This window comes from Theobroma cacao, chromosome 6 (assembly GCF_000208745.1).
Source record: "Theobroma cacao cultivar B97-61/B2 chromosome 6, Criollo_cocoa_genome_V2, whole genome shotgun sequence".
NCBI lineage: Eukaryota > Viridiplantae > Streptophyta > Magnoliopsida > Malvales > Malvaceae > Theobroma > Theobroma cacao.
Genome location: NC_030855.1, coordinates 19,750,316 through 19,772,311, shown reverse-complemented (window position 1 = coordinate 19,772,311; position 21,996 = coordinate 19,750,316). Strand labels below are relative to the sequence as shown.

The 21,996-nt window shown below is 33.2% G+C and overlaps 2 protein-coding genes and 1 pseudogene across 6 annotated transcripts; all 3 read left to right on the top strand.

The window, feature by feature from the left end:
• LOC18596195 (polyadenylate-binding protein-interacting protein 3) lies at positions 3,430-12,072 on the top strand. Of its 4 annotated transcripts, XM_018123571.1 has the most exons (18): positions 3,430-3,702; positions 4,070-4,121; positions 5,055-5,143; positions 5,408-5,565; positions 5,635-5,796; positions 5,941-6,077; positions 6,311-6,501; positions 7,121-7,298; positions 7,398-7,637; positions 8,996-9,123; positions 9,304-9,373; positions 9,550-9,583; positions 9,740-10,065; positions 10,241-10,384; positions 11,105-11,203; positions 11,289-11,339; positions 11,476-11,557; positions 11,707-12,072. In XM_018123571.1, the coding sequence occupies exons 3-18, from the start codon at positions 5,136-5,138 to the stop codon at positions 11,742-11,744; spliced, it is 2,046 nt and encodes a 681-aa protein (XP_017979060.1). In that variant the 5' UTR covers positions 3,430-3,702; positions 4,070-4,121; positions 5,055-5,135; the 3' UTR covers positions 11,745-12,072. The 4 variants fall into 4 exon arrangements, with proteins under 4 accessions (XP_017979060.1, XP_017979062.1, XP_017979061.1 ...); XM_018123573.1 differs by lacking the exon at positions 5,055-5,143 and having other exon boundaries at positions 5,427-5,565; XM_018123572.1 differs by lacking the exon at positions 5,055-5,143 and having other exon boundaries at positions 5,406-5,565.
• On the top strand, positions 15,232-19,695 carry LOC18596194 (nuclear transcription factor Y subunit A-3). 2 transcript variants are annotated; one of them, XM_007024509.2, is made up of 6 exons: positions 15,232-15,539; positions 16,632-17,048; positions 17,485-17,597; positions 17,687-17,761; positions 18,699-18,872; positions 18,994-19,695. In XM_007024509.2, exons 2-6 carry the CDS (start codon positions 16,748-16,750, stop codon positions 19,354-19,356), a joined length of 1,026 nt encoding a protein of 341 aa, XP_007024571.1. In that variant the 5' UTR covers positions 15,232-15,539; positions 16,632-16,747; the 3' UTR covers positions 19,357-19,695. The 2 variants fall into 2 exon arrangements, with proteins under 2 accessions (XP_007024571.1, XP_007024572.1); XM_007024510.2 differs by having other exon boundaries at positions 18,702-18,872; positions 18,994-19,403.
• Positions 20,974-21,739, top strand: LOC18596193 (annotated as a pseudogene).

Genomic DNA, 21,996 nt, shown 5'->3' with positions numbered 1-21,996 from the left:
TTGAACCTTTTGTGATGTATGATGATTGTATATCCTAGCTCATGGTACTTGTAGGCTCTTTGATGTGGATTTGCCATTGGTTTCACAACCAAATATGATGTTATCAAGATTCAAATTAGGCTCATCAAACTCCCAGTCTCATGTGGCAGGATAACAAAATTCCGAAAAAGAAAGGCTAATCTCTGATGCTGCAAACATTGTGGTAGACTGGTAGTTGCATGGGATAAGTTAATACCAATCTCGTTTAAGGTGTTCCCTGTCTTAGAGCAGCATGAGAATTCTTGCTAGGAAAAAGCCTCTAATATTGTCTCCACTTTCCAAGTAATTGAACCTTACTGCTATGGAGAGTTGAGAACCTCCGAAATGAATAGAACATGCTGGCTTCATATTCCATCCTGCATGTAGTTGTTCATCACAGTTACAAAGTTACAACATCTGCTGCTTGGAATCTGTTGACCCTAAAGCTGAAACATCCAAAATGTGTCATCATATCTTTTCCAACAGAGAAAGGAGAATAAAGAGTGGATGCACATTTTTGGCATATGGAGTCCAAGTCACAAATGCCCTTTTGTCATTTGTCAAAGCCCTTGGACACACCATGAACTCGTTTGAAAAAAGTGCCACTCATCCCCATTGAGACCTGTGGATTATTCGTCAACTAGCTTTTTCCTACTTTTAGTAGGTTCTCTTAATTTTGGGCACCTCATAAAAATTAGTACAAACTACTTTTTGACCAAAGAAGATGTGGAGGAATGTGGGAGACTGTCGATGCATAATAAATCCAGTCATTTCAGTTTGAAAGAAATGATTTCTTTATCTCAATTTGAAGGAGGGGTGGCTTCAATTCGTAATTAGATGAAATGTTATAAGAGATTTTTAATTTAAATATTGATAATTATTTATCGATATTATTTCGAGATAAGTAAATAATTGATTTTGATTTGATTCTTTGTATTTTTATAGGTAAAAATATTCACTAAGTTTCTATATTCATGTATTTTGTTTAATTTAATTCTTGTATTCAATATCGAAGCAGTTTAATTCATTGATTTTGAAATTGTTTTAATTTAGTTTTTTTCTTGTAACGGTATTCAATTCTGTAGTTAAAAAGATGATGTCATTATTGACATCAACATTAAGGTGGTATATTTTGGTGATATGACATGTCAAGTGACACGACATGATGATGTGATAATGTCACATGGCACTAATATGGCAACGTGGTAATTTTGATGTAGCATTGACATGTTCGCATGTCAATACCACGCAGTTGATCAAAAATTAAAAAAAAAAAATTTTTTTGTCTCGTCGACTAAATTAAACAAAAATATATAGTACACGGATTAAATTAAACAAAATTGATATGTTGAGGAATTAAATTGAAAAAATTATTTGAAAAATATAAATATTTTAAGTAGATGATAAATATACTTATCAATAAGTTAAATATTTTAAGTGTAAAAGATTTATAGTGTTAAAAAATATATATATAAATATTTTTTTACTTATTATTTAATTCTATAATATATAAATTAATTTATCTTTTTTTTACAAAAATTAAGTTTAAATTCTCATTCTATAAAAAAAATTTTAAAAAAATATCATACCTAAAGTAAAATTTAGATGAATAACTTGTATTATATTGAAATAAAATAATATAAAAAGACTAAATAATTTTTTTTTCTATTTATAATAGTATAAAAATTTGAAATTTATTTAACTTAATTTTTAATTTGAGTTGAACTCAAATTGGTAAAATAGGTTGATTTAGTTACAACTTTCAAAACTTACAAATACATGTTCTTTTGAAATTATTCAACCTTTACCCAATTTACCTTTCATTTAAATTTACTCAAAATTTCTTATAAAATGATTCTATTTAAGTTCAAATACCACAATCGAATTTTGCTAAATTTAAATTTAAATTATTAATTTAGATTTACAAAAAATTTGTAAATACAAAATAAAATTATACAAATATTTACAATTATATTTATCTCTATTACCATAAATGCAATATTTAATCTAAGAAATTTCAACCTAAAAAAATATAATTTGAAATATTAAATAAAATAAAAACATAAAAAATAAATAAAAAATTGAAAGAGCAAGGCAGCTTAGATTCTATGACTATAATAAGAGGTTTGTCAAACCCAAATTAAATAAGTCAGAATGAAGAATTATTTTTATAATCATTGTTAACTCCATATCTCTCTCTTTCAGTATTTTAAAAGAAAAAAACTAAATTAACATATTTTGCTAATTTAAGTTCAGCTCAAGTTAAAAATTAAGTAAAATAAATTTTAAATTATTGTACTGTTATAAATAAAAAATTTTATTTAATCTTTTTATATTATTTTATTATAATATAATGCAAGTTGTTCGTTTAAATTTGATTTTAGGTATGAAATTTTTTTCAAAATTTTTTTATAAAAAGAGAATTCATACTTAATTTTTACAAAAAAGATAAATTAATGTACATATTTTAGAATCAAATAATCAAATAAGAAAATATTTATATATATTTTTTAATATCATAAATATTTTACACTTAAATATTTAGGTTATTAATAAGTACACTAATCATCTACTTAAATATTTATACTTTTCAAATATTTTTTTTAATATAGTCTCTTAACATTTTAATTTTGTTTAATTTAGTTTCTATATTATATATTTTTGTTCAATTTAATTCGCATGATATAGCCAAAAAAATTTTTTTAAAAAATCTTTGATCTGTTATGTGGCACTAACATTAGCATTGCCACGTCATCATATCAGTGCCACATGACATTACCACATTATCATGTTGATGTCACGTCACCAAAATATACCACATAAGTGTTAATGTCGACGCTGCCGTTAAAGGAAGAGATTAAATTGAAACAATTTCTAATATTAAGAAACTAAATTATTTTTATTTTGAGTATATAGATTAAATTGAACAAAATATATGAATATAAAAACTTGATGAGTATTTTGACTATTTTTAAATTACAAATAATTTTAAGCAATTTTGTTTTTAAACAGTAATTAAAATATATATTATTTTTCCTCTCAAATTGAAATTCAAATTAAAAAAAAAAAAAGCAACATATGAGCTCGATTGTCTACTTTGAGTAAAATGTTACTACAACAATTATTTTAAGTTTGAATCATTTAGTAGTTTTAATTAACTGCATCCAAACCAAACCATTGTGTATATTTACATGAGCCATTGAATTTCTTCATATTTTGATTATTTTTCTACTCTCAATAGTCAATATTTTAGGAAAAAATAAGGAAAATTAAGAAACTGACAATAGCCAATAAGCGTACAGGACCTACGTCGTTACCATGCAGCCGGGAGGAGTGAATCATAGCACTTGCCTGTCATAAAATCTTTCAATTCACAATTTCTCCCATGCTACCCTTTTTCTCTCGCCCATTTTCTCTTCAAATTAAAAAAAAGAAGAGAATTCACAAAAAAAGAAAAGAAAAAAACACTTCTGAAACTCTCCGTTCTCTCTCTCGATCACAATCGAGAGCCCTCCCTTTTCCCTCTCTTCCTTCCGAGCTTCGATCTCTCTCTTCCCCTTTTCGAAACCCTTGTTTAAAACCCTCACTCGTTAACCCTAACTCACTGAGTCCGAATCCCTTTCCTCCCAACTCCGATAATTATCGCTTTTCTACCGATATTATCGATTAATTGAGCTTATTACGGTAAGGATCGCGCTCCCTCTTTTTTTTATTACTCTCCAATTTCATTTTATTATCGTTTTTCTGTTGCTCTTTAAAAAATTTGAACGCGAATGCACTTAAGAGTTATATTTTTAGGGTTACTTGGCCGCTGTTATAGTTTCTAATTTAGGGTTTTAGAGATGAAAGTTTTTTGTGTGTTAATTTTACATTGATTTTAACTCTGTAATTGACGTTTATATCTTATTTGGATGTGCTTTGATTTGATTGCTTAGTTAAAATATTTTCATACACTTGCGTTTAGACATTTCCATTTCTAGCTTGCTTCTTTCAGTTTGAGGTTGTTCTTAGCTAATTTGATGAACGAAGTCTCGCTTCCTCTTTGATGCAGGTATATTTATCACGACTCTCAAGAAGCTTTTGGGTGGTGCCACGGATACGAGGTAGCTTTCTTGTTTCCTTTTCAGTGGGCTGATAAGTAGTTGTGTGTTTTGAGGTTATCTTAAATGACAAGTTTTTGTTTATAAGTACTAAAAGTCTTTGATGGGACTTATTTTGTGTTGCAATGTATTTGTGTATATATTGAAGCCAGTATAGCTATAGCAGTTATAATAATTTATTTAGACATTAAATTCCGAATTTTTCTTTGGTTAGATTCAACTTGATGTTACACATGTACCCTTTTTGGGGGAGCTATTGCTGTATTAAATTTGCTGATTGAAATGCAATCTGTCAACTTCTAACTAAACAGCGGTGACTGGTTTCTCCATTTAGGGTCTGTTGCCTATTTTTGGTACCTCAATCATAAATTGATTAGGTAAAATGCATCTCTCTGTCAGGCCAAAGATTTGAAGTTTTAAGCTACAAAAGTTTTGGGCGCTTACTTGATTGTTTTGAACATTAGCTCAACTATTGTTTAGAAGTATGGGCTGATATCCTTCACAAGTTGACTAAGCCTGGCTGTTTTTTCAAACTTCTGCTTGTATTGTTCTGTGCTATATTCTCAGCCAATATGTTTGTATACTTCTACTATTTCTTGCTTCATGCAGTTTGTTTTGCATTATCCTGATCTTAATTTCTTTTGATTGCTAATTATGTCTTATGAAATTCCTTTAAGCAAGCTAAAACCCTTTTTTTAGGCTAGAAGATAAGGAATTTCTTCTTTAGCAACTATTTATCCCTCTTGACATGGGAGCTTTGGTGCTGCCTGTGAATGAGGTTAACTTGTAGGTTGAGATGACTATACATATTGTTGGTGACATCTTTAAGAGTTAAGAAGACAGGATTCAGGGGTCTCTTATGTAGTTTGAATAATTGATGAGATTTCCATATATATAACAAATCAAGGTGAAAAAGTTTTGAATTAACGATTCCAGGATAGGGTATATTTGGTGGATTCTTAAAGCTTGGGGCAGTGCCGATCTGGAGGATAAAAGTTATAAAGTCAATGAGATGAAATGAGAGGCAAGAATTTTTAGCATTGGTGTGGCTGCCCAATATAGGCACATTGCTTTTTCATTTGTTTATGGAACGCATGCGTGCATGGGTTTCATGGAAAAACAACAAGGCAGAGGAGATACCCTCTGTTATTGGTGTAACTTTAGAATTAATTGTCTGCTGGTTTCTAAAGCCACTTAAGTATTGTTAAACTAAAAAAATTAAGTGCTATTGTCTTAGAATTGGATTTTAGGAGCATTGAATTTATACTTTAAAAACTTATTCTTTAGGTTTTTTTTTTCCCTTCCGAGATGAATATGCAACAAGTTGTGCTGCCAAAATCTTCTGCTAATGGATTTGGCCGTCGAAGAGTTGATAGAGAGGTTGGGGCTAGGTTGGAGAATAAGGGGCAGTCTGGAAAATCCAATCAAGGAAGAATGCAAACTACAGGTGAACATTCTCTGACGTGAATTTCTTTATTATTGTATCATATTCTTCATCTAGTACTACTTGGTATAGGTGCACTGGCTGGCGGGAAGACTGGTGGTTATGAGAGTTCTTGCCGTGATCGGTTAGTTTATCTGACAACATGTCTTATTGGGCATCCGGTGGAAGTCCATGTGAAAAGTGGATCAATATACACTGGAATATTTCATGCAACTGATGCAGAAAAAGATTTTGGTATGGTCTTTTATTTAAAGTGATTTTGCTTCTGTAATTAGTTTTATAAATTGGTTTTGGTTCTATTAGAATGCTTGTGCAAATAGGTAGAACTTTGAAATAAAATGATTCAACTTCTCAACATCCAATCCCATGCCTCTTCAGGAATCATCTTGAAAATGGCTCGCTTGGTAAAAGATGGTACTTTGCGAGGACAGAAGGCTATTGCAGAGTTTGTTAGCAAGGCACCCTCAAAGATTTTAATTATACCAGCCAAAGAACTTGTGCAAGTTATAGCAAAGGTTTTGCTCATGTTCTTGTTTTTACAGTTCCATCTCTAGTTCAGTTGCCAGTTAGAAATGAAATTTCAAGTAGTTTATGTAGGGTTACATAAGCTGTAAAGAGTGTGTTTTAGTTAGATAATTGTGAATGGTACTTTAAATATTTAAAACTTGGTTAAAACAAAATGCGTCCAATTTCATCTCTCTTTTTTTTTTTTCTCAATTTTAATTTGGTTTTCAAAAAATGATTCCAGGATGTGGCTGTAACCAGGGATGGATTTGCAAGTGAGCTCCAACCTGAAAAACATCTGGAAATTTTGATAGATTCTGCGATATCACAATCCCGTCATGTTGAGGTGGAGAGGGAGTTGGAGCGTTGGGTTCCTGACGAAGATGATCCACAGTGTCCTGAACTAGAAAATATTTTTGACGGTCCATGGAATAGGTTACTATAAAGTTCTCTCCTTTTAAAAATATATCTTGCATACTTTTATTGTTCATACAACTTAATTACTTCACCCCGCATGCATCTAAATTGTTTTTATTATTTCTACTGCAATCACTCTTTCTGTGTGTTAGACTTGATTACTTTGTTTGTAACTATTTTTCCTTGTTATTTTCCATTAAGAAATTGCCTGGAAAAAGGATTGTTGTTGGGAATTTTGTGATGTGATATTACTCAGGGAAATGTTGTTTGAATGGCTTTAATATTGAGGAATCAATGATATCAACAAAAACATGATTTTTGAATAGATTTTTGTTTCTGCATGACTAGTATAATATGGAGGTGCTGTTTGAGATTTGAGTTTGTTATTTTAATCTGGCATGTCAAGAAATTATAAAATTCTTTTGTGTCCTTGATGGGCTAATTGCTGCAATAATGAGGTGGAGTGTGATTTTGTTGCCAGTGATAGAAGGGTTTTTGAGCTATAAAGAAAGGTACTGACAGCATTTGTTGAGATCTTGTAGTACATCTTTCCACTTTAGGTGATCATTTTGTGTTTTTCATTTTCTTTCTGTTTTTTCCACTTAATTTCTGTAATGTTATATACTTGCACTGTTAGGAACTGGAATCAGTTTGAAACCAATCAAAAGCTATTTGGTGTAAAAAGTACTTTTAATGAGGAACTTTACACAACAAAACTTGAGAGAGGTCCTCAAATGAGAGAGTTGGAGAAGGAAGCAATGAGAATAGCAAGAGAGATTGAGGGTGAGGAGACTCAGGACCTTCATTTAGCAGAGGTAACGTTTTCATAATTTTATTGTTTACCTCTTAAGTTCTTTTATTGGTTAATTTGTCTTGTAAAATTTCTTACGTTTTGCATATTGAATTTTCACCAGGAGAGAGGCTTTCATCTTCATGATAATTTTGATATTGATGAGGAGATGAGGTTCTCCTCAGTCTACAGGGGTAGAGGGGTTGATGATAGTGGTTATGAGGAAGACGAGGACATAATGTTGGATTCCCACAACAGTGAGACCTTCGGAGATTCTTCTGGTTCTGTCAGTAAAAGGCCTGCTGATTTGACCAGTTTGCAAAGCATTGATGGAGCTCGAGTGTCATCAAGCCCTTTCTTAATGGTAGTTATTGACCTGCGGAATCTGAGATGTTCTAGTTCTTTATTTGTTGATTGCAAATATATATTGTGATTAGTTGTATCTAATTTTATAACAATTTTTAGGTTGGTGTCCTTTTTTCTTTTTCTTCTAATGGTAAATTAGGCAATCATCTCTACATATGATTGAGATTATACACAAGATAACAATTTGGCCTTGGCTTATATTGTCTCTAGGAGATTATTGAATTCTAATGCAAGGCACATTTCTAAATAAAATCTTACTTAATGACTTTTATATTAAGTTTGGAGGCTTTGAATGTTATAAAAAATATATTTTATCTAAGTATGAGGGCTTGCTTTATGAGTTGGCTTTTTTTGGCCTAAGTGACTATTTGTGCAGAATTATATTTCCTTTTGTGATTGTGAATATTATCATGTTGAGAGTAGTTATATTGAGAGGCATCAGAATGAGTGGTTATTCTGTTCCGCCAACAGTTTGGGATCAGGTTCCATTTTCAATGGGAAAATGTATTCGTTTCCTTAGAAGGAAAAATATGGGTTGAGAAGGTTGTTAAGGAAAGGGTTTGTGCACTGCCAGTACCCCGAAAGAGGCGAAATAAAATTACAAGACTGGAATCATCATTAGTTTTGATTTTCTTGATGAATCAAATTGGCTATTGGATATTATGGTGAGATATATATTTTCCTAGTGGTTCTATACTCAATTTTTGATCTAGACAGATTTTCATTTGATGATGAATTGGTTTTGGAGGTGGAATACTGGGGTATGGGGGTGGGGGTTTGCAGCTACTATTTGTAATGCTTACTGAAATTGATCATAAGTGACATTAGATGGAACTGCTGTAAAGGAGAAAGTGTACTTGAGCAGGTTCACATGCATTATAGTTTGCTATTCTGTATTCTTTCAACTATAACTTAAATGAAGTGAATCTTAATTTGCTTGTTGACAAGATTGGGGAGATTGAGTATTCAGGATGTTGCCAAAATGCTAATGGAATTTTGAATGCAGAAGGAGCTGATAATCTGACTAGGAGTAGAGAGCTTAAGGTCTTTAGGTTGGTTGTTGGAAGTAAAAAAGTATAAGTGCCATGCATGTGCCACTTTGGACTACATTTTTTGAGATGGAATCACAGATTATATATGTTTAATTGAAGCTTCTGACTGTGTAGTTATTATGTGAATTTCTTCTGCTTTTGTGCACGTTTTATTGATTCTGGATCATAGATCTTGTGGCTAAAGATTTTTTTTAGTGCACTACAAAAGATAATTGTACTATATAACATGTTTGTTTGTGTTTGAATTTACTCCTTTTTGTGATCCTTTCCCTTTATAATATACTCCTATTTTTTTGGTTTGTAGGATGAGGCGCCATCTTCTCAAGCAGCCATTGGCACAGATTTGAACCACTCAGGCTTTAATGATCAGGCCAGACAGCTGGCCTCTGAACTTCCTTCTAAAAGTTTCTCCGTCTCTGGCAGTGAAAGCAGGTCTTTTATCTTTTTCCTTTTTGACATGCAAACATTATGTATATTTGCTGATATATTTTGATTACTTGTTTCTGTCAGTGTAAGGAAATATTAGAAGTAATTACTATAAGAAATCATTTCTTCAGACATATTATAGGTGTTAGCTCTTTATTTTTCTTAATTTAAACACTTGTAATGTAGGATCCAAGACAATTTGCTTGGTGAACTTGGAGGAAGCAGTAATGCTAAAGAGTTTGCTGAAAAGCAGTCTGTAAGTTTAACTTCCATAGATAAGCAAATCTTGTACAGTGAATGTGGAGCTCCTTGTTTTGTTCCTTTAACTTGCATAACTGATTCATATCTCCGTTGCAGCTCCTTGTTCTACTGCTTCTAGTCTATTTGCTTCTAATCTGCATGTTTTCTGTTTGAATTCCTGTTTAAATGCAGCCATCTGAGGACCTGCAATTGTCAAACTCTATCGGTGAGTATGCATTACTACCTGGATGCCTGCTTAGTAGCCTATAAAATAGGAACTGCAATTGTCTTTTTGTTATTTTGTACCCTATCAACTGCACTTAGTATTGCTGCTGCAGCTAGTTGTTTCAATATGCTGACCATTGAGCAATTTGTAATACAGATTCTCAGTCATTATTGAATGACAAGATTGATGAGTCTGATAAAGGGGGGACATCTGCAAATCCTACTACTCATGCTCCATCTAATTCTTTGTCAAAGTTTAGTGAAAAACCAAGTTCTTCTGGTGAACTCTCAGAGGGTCCAGCTTCTAGCAAAATAGCTGGTGAAATACAATCTGTAAACTCCCGTGGACGACCTAGTAGTTCTACATCATCAAATTCAGATTATGTTGGTGCTGTATCAGCATCTAGTGGCCCTGGCTTATCACCAACTTCATCAATGGGGTCATTAGCCTCTGAGAAGTCAACACTGAATCCCCATGCAAAGGTGTATTATCTTTCTTTCTTTTATTTTCCCTTTCAGGTGCATGATAAGCCGATTCCAACACAGATGAAGTTAAAAACTATGAAGACTATCAACTGTTCTTTTGTGTACTTTAAGTTGATTTGTTGCTTTCCTTTGGTTGTCTTTTCACTCATCTAACATCCTTAAGGATGATCAGGAATTCAAACTCAACCCTAATGCAAAGAGTTTCACACCATCTCAATCGCCTGTGAGGCCTCCATCCCCAGTGTCTGATGGTTCCTTCTACTATCCAACGCAAATGTCTCCTGTACCACATATGCACATGCCTGTTAGTTTTGGGGTAAGTTACTTAAAAGTAATTGCATTTTTTGTGAACACTGATTTTGCAAGGAAGAAATGCAACTGACCTGCAACTATTGTGTTAGGGCTTTCTTTTTCTTCAAATTTATCAATCTAAAAGCTCTTGATGTAGCTAGCTTACTGAAATTAATAAAATCTTGTTTCCTAATGTTTTCCTTTGGTTACTTATGCATCAGTTAATGCTGGACCTCTGAGTTATGAGGAGAGCTTTTATACAGTTGCATTGAATCTTTAGTAGCACTTCTTACACCATCATGATAACACTTTCAAGGAAACATTAAATAATATAGAAACATAGCACATTTGTTTTTCCATGTTTCCTGTTATAATATCTGTGTGGGTTGATGGTTTAGGTGGGGTTAAGTTAGGTTGATTTGACTGAGTATGGAAAAAATATTACCTGGGTTTAACCTACCTTTATCTCAGGTCAATAGGATACTCACTAAAACCTGTGACTTCATTTTACATTAATAATCTTTGTATTCAGTAATGTTTTACGGGATGAACTTAAATTCAGCAGCATGTATTTTAACAAAAGAGATGGGAAACTTTGGTATATGTTCTTAGCTATTAAGATTGACTTTCATTCTGACACCTGGTGCTTAAATTCGTTATAGATTTTTTTTTTCTTTTTCAATCCAAAATGTAATGTGGTTAGTCTATCTGTGTATTGTCATTGATGATCACATGGTTTTTGCAGATTGGACCTTCCTTTCCTGGGCACCAGCATGTTATATTCAATCCACAGGTGGCACCAATACAATCACCGCAAGCATATTTCCATCCAAATGGACCTCAGGTGCAACCTTACCATTAATTTATTATTATCTTGATTGACGCATGTTGATATACTTATTTATTATTTATATTCTTCAAACTTGCAGTATGGGCAGCAGATGCTTCTTGGGCAACGGCAACTGGTGTACTATCAACCTGTAAGTGGTTCTGAAAATTTTGAGTTTATGTAGTGTTTCATATATCTTTAGCTTGATGATATGACACTCTTTAAGTTAGCATAATAGAAACACTCCCATTTATTACTTGTATGGTTCTGAATGATGCTTCCTGGAGAATTCTGTTGATAAGAATTTTTGTGAAACTTTTTGTCAACTGAGTGCAAGACTTCGTCTCTTTCCTGAGGAGGGTGAATACCGTGAGTAACATTTAGATCAGTTTCTTCTTTTTATTTGAAGAAAAAATACTAAAATAAAAATGAAAGCCTTTGTTTTTGGTGTTTAATTTGTTATCTAGAAGAATTCCACATGTTTGGAATCTTGATGGAACTGAAACCGTCTTTTGCAGGAAATGCAATTCAAAGGACGGGAATATTAACCAGTTAGTTTGCTGACAGCATTCTTGGGAGCTCTGCTCTGCTCGAAAAGAATAAACTTTTGAGAGACTGCTTGGATCAATTTTCTCAAAACAAAGCCTAGCGGTCCAAGAAAGATCCTATAGGTCTTGATCGCCCCATGTTCCAGGGAATGTTTACTCATGGTGGGAGATAAATTTTATAACCTTGTATGCTTCATTCACATCATGACTTTGGATTTCTAGCTTTTCTTAACTAACCTGTACTTTTCCTGATTGGTTGTTTTAATATTGATAGTTTTGGATCAATTTGTGGTGCAAAAATAGTATTGCCATCAATATTATTTTCCATTTATTTTATTTTCCTGGGATCTATCTGTGTGCCTCTGGGTGGTGGGGGTTAGGAGAGTGGAGGAGATTGATGGCTGAATGCCAAGTTCAGGATATGTGAACTTTAATCATGTGCAATGTAGAATTTGATCAATTGAAAACATATATATATATATATATGTATTAAAATGATGATGTGTCGTGTGCCACCTGTAACACTCTCTTTGCTTTGTGGCTAAACCCTAAAATTGAATCGAAAAGGGCTAAAGTTTACATTTGCACATTTAATGGAAGGTGGCATTTAGCAAATGCTGAAAAAAAGGAGTCTTGGAATTCTGCTGGATTTTATAGAGAGAGTTTGAGTTCGTCGTATCAGAGAGGAAGGACTATGAAGAAACTGTTGAAGGAAAGGAAGTCGGATGTTTTGGCATTTGCAAATAGCATAAATACAGTCAACGAGTCATCTCATCTCCAATGGAAGGGATCATTTTCTTTTAGTAGTCCTCTTACTTCTGACCGAATATTGAACATTTGGCTTCTGTTATGTCTTTCGTTTTTCTACATTTAATCTACATATCATGAACAAAAAAAAAAAATGTTTTTATCATACTATTCCTTTCCGGTGTATCAAACATTTGGAAAAAAGAAATAAGTTTGGTACACAAATCCAACTTGTATGCATTAATTACTCTGCATTAGTCACTGTTCACAGGGCGCTGTCCTCCAAAGTTATGGGCACATTTGAGTGGCCTTAATAAATAAAACCTTACGATTACCATTAGGTTTTAATAGAAGATATCTCCGTGTGGGGCAAGAAACAACTTTAATAAAATCATCTTGGATGGTTGACTTTGAATGAGATAATAACCATTAACCCCATTGCCAGCAAATTGAGACATGCATTAAATTCAATTCAAGGACCAAATTTTTAATCTCAACCGTTGTGGACACCACTCTTGTTGGCTGTTACCGCATAACACTTTGTGCAAGGAAACTACGATAATTCACGGTCAGGCTCAAGGGCTAAGGATCACCAACTTTCTTTCTTTCTCTCTTTTTTTTTTTGGTTGCAAACAATGCAGGACCACATTCCTGTTACCATAATTTTTCCCTTTCTTGTCTTGGATTATAAATTGGACGTTGGCTGTTCTCAGATGGCAACGTTGCTGAATGCCAAATCAGCAAGCATTAAATGAATGATATTCAAAAATAAAATGTAAATGTTTAACAAGTTTAAAATGGTTTGTATCCAAAATAATTAATGATTTTACATATAAATTTAATTTTTATAAAATATTATAACATATCTAATTATCTTACCAATTGAAACCTACAATATCAAATGAGGAAGGGTAAAATACACTAACTCCATAAGTTTTACTCATAACTCCATGTAAGTCCATTAATTTTCAAAATGTATAATTCACCTTAAATGTATGAATGGCATTAACGAGTAAACGTGAAATGTCTAACATATCTTTTTTTTTTTTGTTCACTCTTATTTACAATTTTCTTTTCTCGCAGGTTGGTTGATGACGTTTCTTTACATCGGTCGGTTATCTCGCGATTGAATTTGACCATAAAATGTTAGATTTGACCAAATCTACTCAAGCGCTTACAGACTAAATCTAGCCACGAGGTGATCGATCGGTAAGAGGTAGAATAGAGGTTTTTTTTTTTTTTTTGAATAGGAGAGAAAAATTAAAATAAAAAATTATAATTTATATTGTATAGTAATTTTTAAAATTAATAAATGATAAAATTATCTGAAAAATATTATCACATTATCAAATTAACGAAAATATTAACAGTTAACTAACAGCTATACTAATATGTTCATAAAAAATCTTTTGAGATGGATTGTGTATTTTTAATATTAACTTACGTGAAGTTATGAATAAAATTTAGAGAGATTATTATACTTTACCGAATAAATAATGGAATCGGTGTTGGGGCAAGAAAGGAAGATGGATGTCAAAGCAAACCACCCTTATCTTTTTATTGTTCTTGTTTAGTCGTTCCCATCTAAACACATAAACTCAAAGTCAAGGTCAAGGCCAAGGCCATCTCTATCCTCAAAACGTAAATATTCATCGAAAGGCCTAGGTTAGGTGAAAGTTTAGGATAAAGTTTACTAGCTTCCTTAACTTTTCAATTCGAGCTGAGCAAAGAGCAAAACACTGGGAGGGGAAGAGGAGTATTTTGGAAGGGTTGACTACTTGCTTTTCCGTTCATCTTAATTCAATTATTGTTGTTATTTAATTTTTGAAATAGTTGACACAACTAGTGACTTCTAAAGTGGACACATCGCTTCTTCTGTAAGCAAATGCCAACGTGAAAGGGGTAAAGGCCGCCGCTGATCTTCTCAAGCCTTTTTTATTTTCTCATTCCATTCTTCTTTAACCTTTCTTTTGTGGATAATGATTCATGATCAAACAATTCTAGTAAGAGCTCTACTCTCTTCTTTCTTTTTCTTTTTGTTCGTATTTCTAGTTTTATTTTTTATTTTTATTAGATGATGGTTAATGATGAAAGAATTGTAAGAAATATTCTATGTGAGTATTGTGATTTTTGTTTGGATGTTGTTCAAAATATAAATTTTTTAATAAAATAAATAAATTGATTACACATTTGTAATTTTATATCATTTAAAAAATTTAAACGTATTTATTACTAATTTATATTTTTAATTTAAAAGATATTAATCCAAAAGTTTTGACTCCCTTAACTGCATCTGCCATTTTCAAATCATAATTCCAATTTCCCTCTAAATTATCAAACTGAATTTTCAATAAAAACTCAATGGATTTATCATTTATTGCAAATAACACACATTTCAAGGGGGAACGAGATGGATAAAAAAAGTATTAAGGGGAAGTACAAGAGAACACGCGATGTGACAGCGCGTGAGATAACTCGCAGGTGAAAATGGGCCGGGGGGGGCGGCTGAGGTTATTGAAGAGAGAGTAGATTTCCAAAAAATGACAAAAAAAAAAAAAAGAAAGAAAAAGAAACTTTGTAAAGAGGTTAAGAGGGAAAAAGACGTCTGCAGCAGTTCTGAGAGAGAATTTATTGCAAAAGCAATATATTACGCATTTACACAACACGACAAAAGACCCAACACTAAAAAAATACAAATGAAAAGGCAATATAATAATGAAACCAAAATAAAAAAGACAATTTTTTTTGTTGAAGTAGCAGAGTGATGATGATGGTGGTGGAGAGGTAATGGTGCTGAGCTGAAAACCCAAAATTCTAGAATGAGTTTTTAAACAAGTTCTATAGTAATATTATCCACAGGGAAGGTTTTTTTTTTTTTTTGTGTTTTATCATAAAAAGAAAAAAAAGGAAGAAGACCCAGAAGAGAAAGAGTGAGCTTTTTATATTTCGTTGTGAACAAGGGAGGGAGAGAGATTCAGAGAGACATGCACAAATCCAAGCTTTAAGAACAACACCCACTTGTGTTATTTCTCTTTCACTTTTACCAAATCCCAAAGGTTTTTCATTTCTTCTTGTTCTTTCTTTGATTTTCTTAGCTTTCTTTTCTTCTGGGATTATTTTACAGTTTTGTTTTATCCAATGCTTCTTCTCTATATATGTGTCATTCTGCTCAGATTGTATACTCTGTTTGTGTTTTCTATTGGATTTAGTTTGCTAGGAATGTTTGTTGTTGTGTCTATCGGGTGATAGGCTTTGACTATGCTTGGATATGGAGCCTGGGATGGTGGGTTGGAATTTGCATGTTTAGCTGATTTATGGGTTTTCTTTTATGTTTTTTGTTCAACTTGCAGTTCTCTCTTCGGATTCTTTTTCTGGTGGGTTTTGCATGCATGGAAAGACTTTTGAGTTTGAGATTCTGTAGACCAAGAATCCATTCAACTTTCTCTTCCCGTGTGTTCTTCCCCTCCCCCCTTTAAAACATCCTTGTTTAAAATCTCTTCCTTGGGGTAAATGGTTGTCATTATTTGGTGTTCTTGTGTCAAACAATTCGATATTAACATAGCAAGTTAGCAACTGCTACTTCTGTTTTCTTATTTACTGGTTTTTCAATAGTTTCCCCATCCTTCTCCCATCACCCTCCGCTATAACCGAAAACAAATGCTTATGATTCGTAGTTGCTGCATTTTTGTAAGTGAAAATGGAATGGTTTCTTCTATTCCCTCCATTTTCCTCCAACATTATTTTCCTTTTACTTGTTGCTTTCTTTTCATCAATTCATCATTTTTATCATAATTTTCATATATACTTTCTGTGCTGAGTGAGGCATTATCACCTTAAAACAATTCCTTAGAAATTTGCAGTCTAATTAATCAATCTGATGGCATGAGTGAATGCAACTTCAGAGGATGAACTGCAATTGGTTGTGTGGAGCTCATTTATATAATAATTATTTCCTTGAAACCAATTTCCTCTTCTCTATTTTTTGATGGTTTTTGAGTCTTTAGGAGGCTCCTGGTTGCTTTTAAGGTCAAGTTGCTTTCTGTATTTGTTCCTCCTTATTCATATGAGTAGACTTTAGTCAGATCATTTATTTCTATATTCTCTAATTTAAATATTTAACACTGTGACAATGTGTGTTTTGGTGCTAGGTCACTAATGAGTGAGCAAACTAAAAAGTAGCAGCATAGATTTCCTCTTAACATTTCTAAAGATCTTTTTGGGATCCCCTCATAAGTCAGGACATTTTGAATAGTAGTTTACCGCAATGCAAAACTTGCATAAAAAGGATTCTGGTGTAAGTTCTCATTCAACGTGCACTTATGTTGTTGGCTGCTCGTCTTGGGGCAACTCAACTGAAACTCATGTCCAGCAATCATCCGTGTCTGAAAGTTTAAGCCTGAAGATGGGAGTTCTGCCTCAACACTTTCAACACACCAAGCAGCTTAGTTTTCAATTTCAAGACCAGGACTCATCATCAACTCAATCAACTGGTCAATCTTACCCTGAAGCCGCTAGTGCTGGAGACAGCAATATTTATGGGCAAAGTTTAATTTCAGCATCATCAGGTCTTTATGTATACCCAGTACTCGTCATTTTGATTTGGCCCTTACTGTAGGTGTGGGATACTGAATCAATCAGAATGATTTTTTTCTTCAGTATATATTTTGGATTTGTTTTATCAGCAAATGTCTAAGGTTTTATTCTTTACTGGGAACTACTTATGTTTTTAATTTATATGCATGTTCGGATGGGCTTACTTCTCTTATATTCGAGTAAAGTGCTTAAAATAGAAGACGGGAGTTGTAAATCTATATGCTAAAGGGACTGTTAGGTTTCACCTTGCTACTGGGCTGTACATATCAATAAACTGCTACACCTGTGACAGAGCTTGCCTCACCATTGCATTCCAAAATATTAGTTCTTATATTATATTAATTGGATTTTTTCCTTTCTCTTGTCACCTGATGGTACATCTAATTGGCTGTTCTTGCACCTGTTCAGGAGGTAATGAAACTCATGGGAGTCTTTTTGGAGGTCATGCTAAATTAGCCTCCTCAATGGGAACTCAGGACTGTGTCTTCCCTCCTTCACGAGTTGACTATAGCAAATCAACTGTAAGTTATTACTTATGCAGTTTGGCTGCTCTGTGGATGTGTCATAGCCTTATATATCGTATTCGTATATGTCATGTTTTGCACTGCAGGCTCATATTCCACTCCATTATGCTGAACCATATTTTGGTGGTGCAGTAGCTGCTGCTTACGGACTGCAAGCTGTGGTAAGAATTTTGTAGTGTTTATCAGGTTCCTTTGCACATTGCTGTCTGTTTTACTGCAGTCACTGCAGTCTGGCATATTATCAATTCAAAGAAAAGAGGATGGTTGCTTCTGAAACCTTGTTTAATAGCATAAGTGATTTCTGTAGAAGTCAATCAAAGTTTTCGTTGTGATTATCCCAAATATAATATTCTCTTGGAGGAATCTCATAAATAAAGTAATTGAAGGAACCTAGACTTTTAAAACCAGATTAAAGGATCTAGTCCTTTCATTACTATAAATGCAACCTTGATGCTGCAAATGAATTTGAAAGCTTAAGTCACAGGATATTTTGTTCATTTTGATAAAATATAGATGCTATAGACCATTATTTTAATCCATCAGCACCTTCCTGCCGTCATGCATTCTTTGTTTTATATAAAGAATGCACAAAAAATATTATGCTGGCCTTGTGGATTCTTCAGTGTTCATTAAGCACATCCATAAGCTATTCTGCCTCTTATTAATTTCTTTAATTCTATTTCACTTTGCATCTTACTTTACTCTTATTCTTCTTTGCTTTTCTTATCAAATTGATTCTCTATTGGAGATAAGCTTTTCTTTCATGCTCTCATTGTATGAAGTGGTTTTACTATATGAAGCATGAAAGATGCAAAAGAACCGTGCAGAAGTGAGATTATTCTTGTCAACTGTCTTTATGTAGCAGGAAAAAAAAACTCCAGAGGTTATTAGATATCTTAGTTTATATATTTTATTCTATAATTTCCGTCTTGTGAATTCTGCACTAAAGTGGTTTTTGATTCAGATTCTGATTTTGTGTTGCTAAATCAATGAATGCCCTGAAAATCTATTTAAGCCACACCCTTTCCCATGTATGACCAGACAAAAATGTGTCTTCTTTGTTATCCATTTGTGAGATATTTGTCATTGCATTTTCAGCAGATTCATCATCCTCATATGATGGCTATGGTTCCTGCTCGAGTTCCACTGCCTCTGGATCTTACAGAAGATGAGCCTATTTATGTTAATGCAAAGCAGTATCGTGCTATTCTCAGGCGGAGACAGTTTCGTGCCAAGCTTGAGGCCCAGAACAAACTCATCAAAGCTCGAAAGGTATGTCTCTTAAAGTTTTTCCTTCTTGCCGCACATGAACTGCAACGTTGTGCATGATGGTAGTGTGGTTATATGTCTTACAAGGATATTATCTGACAAGTAGCTTTATCAATGTTTGCAGCCGTATTTGCATGAGTCTCGACATCTTCATGCTTTAAAAAGAGCCAGGGGTAATGGTGGGCGATTTCTCAACACAAAGCAATTCCAAGAATCCGAGCATATTCCATCAAGCCATGGACTGGACATGTCCAGGTCTACTCAGCTAGATTTGTCTGCAAAAATCTCTGTATCAGAAGTTCATCAGCTGGAAAACTACAAAGATGCTGCATCCACTACCTCTTGCTCTGACATCACGAGTGCCTCCAACAGTGATGAAATGTTTCAGCAGCCAGATTTCAGGTTCTCTGGCTATCCTTCTCACAATGGTGGAGCCATGCAGGGTCATGGTGGTGGGAACCTCCATCATCTTTCTGGTCTCTGCTGATAGACGAGTAAACAAATTCTTGTCTGAGCAGTCCGTACATGGTGCTTCAATGGAAGATGCGGCTGCTTTGTTCCCATGGGAAGTCATCCTTGGCTCTGTTTAATATCCTGTTTAGTTTACTTTGCCTTTCATGAGACTGTTTCAAACCATGGACATGGAGTTTTTTCTTTCCTTAGCTTGCGACTTTTGACTGTATGTCTTTTCGTTCAACGGTTTTGGTGAATTGGTGATTGGTGACGTTTAAGATAAGTGCATGCCTTGGGCAGTAGCAGTTTAATTCCCTATGGCAACTCTGCATGCTTATGAAAGAATAGCTTAAATTCGCTTGAGTTGAATGTTTCCGTTTCTAGTCAGTCATTTAGACAACGAGTTGCAGCAATTATTTTGCAAGATACAGGTACCAATTTTGATTACTATTGGCAAGGGGCATGCATGTACTTGACGCTAACATTTCTGGTTCTGAAAGAATGAGAAACTTCGAGCACAGTAAGCTCCTGGAAATGCTTCCGTTTTGCTTACGCTGATGTGGTCGATGTTCTAGCAAGAGAAGATTTGCTTCCTGATTCTAAAACCGAAAGCGAAGGGCCGATTTAAACGCAAGGATTAGTTCTGTTTTGGGCCTTTTCGCGAGTTTCGTGTCTGGTAAACTTGAATGTCGGTTGCTACTTTTAATCATGTTAAAAGGAAGGAACGTGAATAGGGCAACTAAGGGGTGGAACAATTTTCTTCAGTTTATTCAAGTTTTTATGTGTTTCGGTGGTTCTCTATCCTTTAATATTCCTATTTTTATTGAAAATAATTGACATTTTTGTGCCAAGGGTTTTGATTTGAATAAAGAGAGATTTTTATTCAATCTTTTACTTAAAATTATATATATATATTTATTTATTTATTGTTAAATCAAAATCTCTATTTCAAGAGTTTTTTTTAATGACTACTTAAAAAAGAATATTTAAATATTTTTTTCTTTTATTGAGTTCAATTAAATTATTTTATTTTGGGTAAAATAACTCCATTTTAAAAGTTTTAATTGACATTTTAAATGGGTTCATTAGTTTTAGGGATGGATATTCTGTTTTCAAAATTATTTTTTATTACTATTAGTTAATCGTTAGTGTTTTCAACAGTTTAAAAATATGACAATTTTAAAAAGATAATTTTATTTTTTATTGATTTAAAAAATTATTATTATATAATTTTTATAATTTTAAAAAATAAGAGTATCAATTGGTTTTTTTTAACTATAATAATAATTTTTTAAATTAATAAAAAGATTTTTTAATTTTTTTCATAATTTTTGTTATTGATGCTTACATTTTTAGAACGAATTCTCTATTTCGAAAATTAATGAATCCTTTTAAAATTTTCACTAAAACTTAAAAATGTGGAGGCATTTAACTTTTTTATTTTAAATCAAATATGATTATGATTAATAGTGAATTAATATAATCAAATTATCATTTATTAATTTTTTTCATAATACTAATTAATATATTAATATATCATAATAAATAGTATCTAAGATAATATAATGATATTTTTCACTTTTCAAAATAAATCATCTTATGATATTTTTTATTTTATATCAATATAAGTGATATTTTAATTAATAATTTTTTGCACTTTAAAAAGCTATTACAATTAAGGAGCAAACATTACATTCTCAGATCCGATCCATCACTATCTTCAACATTCAGCGGCGATGAAACTGCTCCTTTCTTCGGCTTCCTGGAGGCCGCTGCTGCCCTTGTTTTCTCCTGTATGGGAGCGGCTTATGGGACCGCGAAGAGTGTGGGTGGTGTAGCGTCGATGGGGCTGATGACTGATGAGGCCGGAGCTGGTGATGAAGGCGATCGTTCCCGTAGTTATGGCTGGTGTGCTCGGTATTTATGGCTTGATTATTGCTGTTATTATTGGTACCGGAATTAATCCCAAGGCTAACTCTTATTACCCTTCCGATGGATACGCGCATCTGTCTTCTGGCATTGCTGGTATTCCTATTGGGATCGTTGGTGATGCTGGCGTTAGAACTAATGCACAGCAGCCACAGCTAGGTTTTTGTTGGGATGATCCTCATTCTCATCTTTGCTGAGGCTTTGGCACTATATGGTTTGATTGTCGGCATTATTATTCTCTCTTCCAGAGCTGGTCAATCAAGAGCCGAGTGAAAGAAGGCCTAGCTAGCGACCGCATGATTGGTTGTGCTTCCTGCGGGCGGAATTGTTTCATATATTTTTCTTTTCTTTTACTGGTTAGAAGAAGCATATTGGTTTTGCTCAGGTGTCTAATGTTTCTACAGATTGAGAAATTTACAGTGGTTGATGATAAGATTAGAGATTTATTTAAATTAGTTGTCTCAATAAAGTTTGTCAACTTTGTTTCATTATTAAATTATGTATTTTTAGGGAAAAAACTATTTCCACTCCATTGAATATAATAAAAATAAAAACTTTATTTAATATTTTTTCAATAACTCACGAAATTTTTAAAATATTCTTCAGCAATAACTTCTAAGTAACTTTTTCGACCATTAAAACGAAATTCTAAATTGTGAGTCCCGCTCATGAACCAGATAATGAGGTGTCGTTCTCCAACCTCCACGTCACGAATTGTAAACAACAGCAGACCGCACGGAATCTC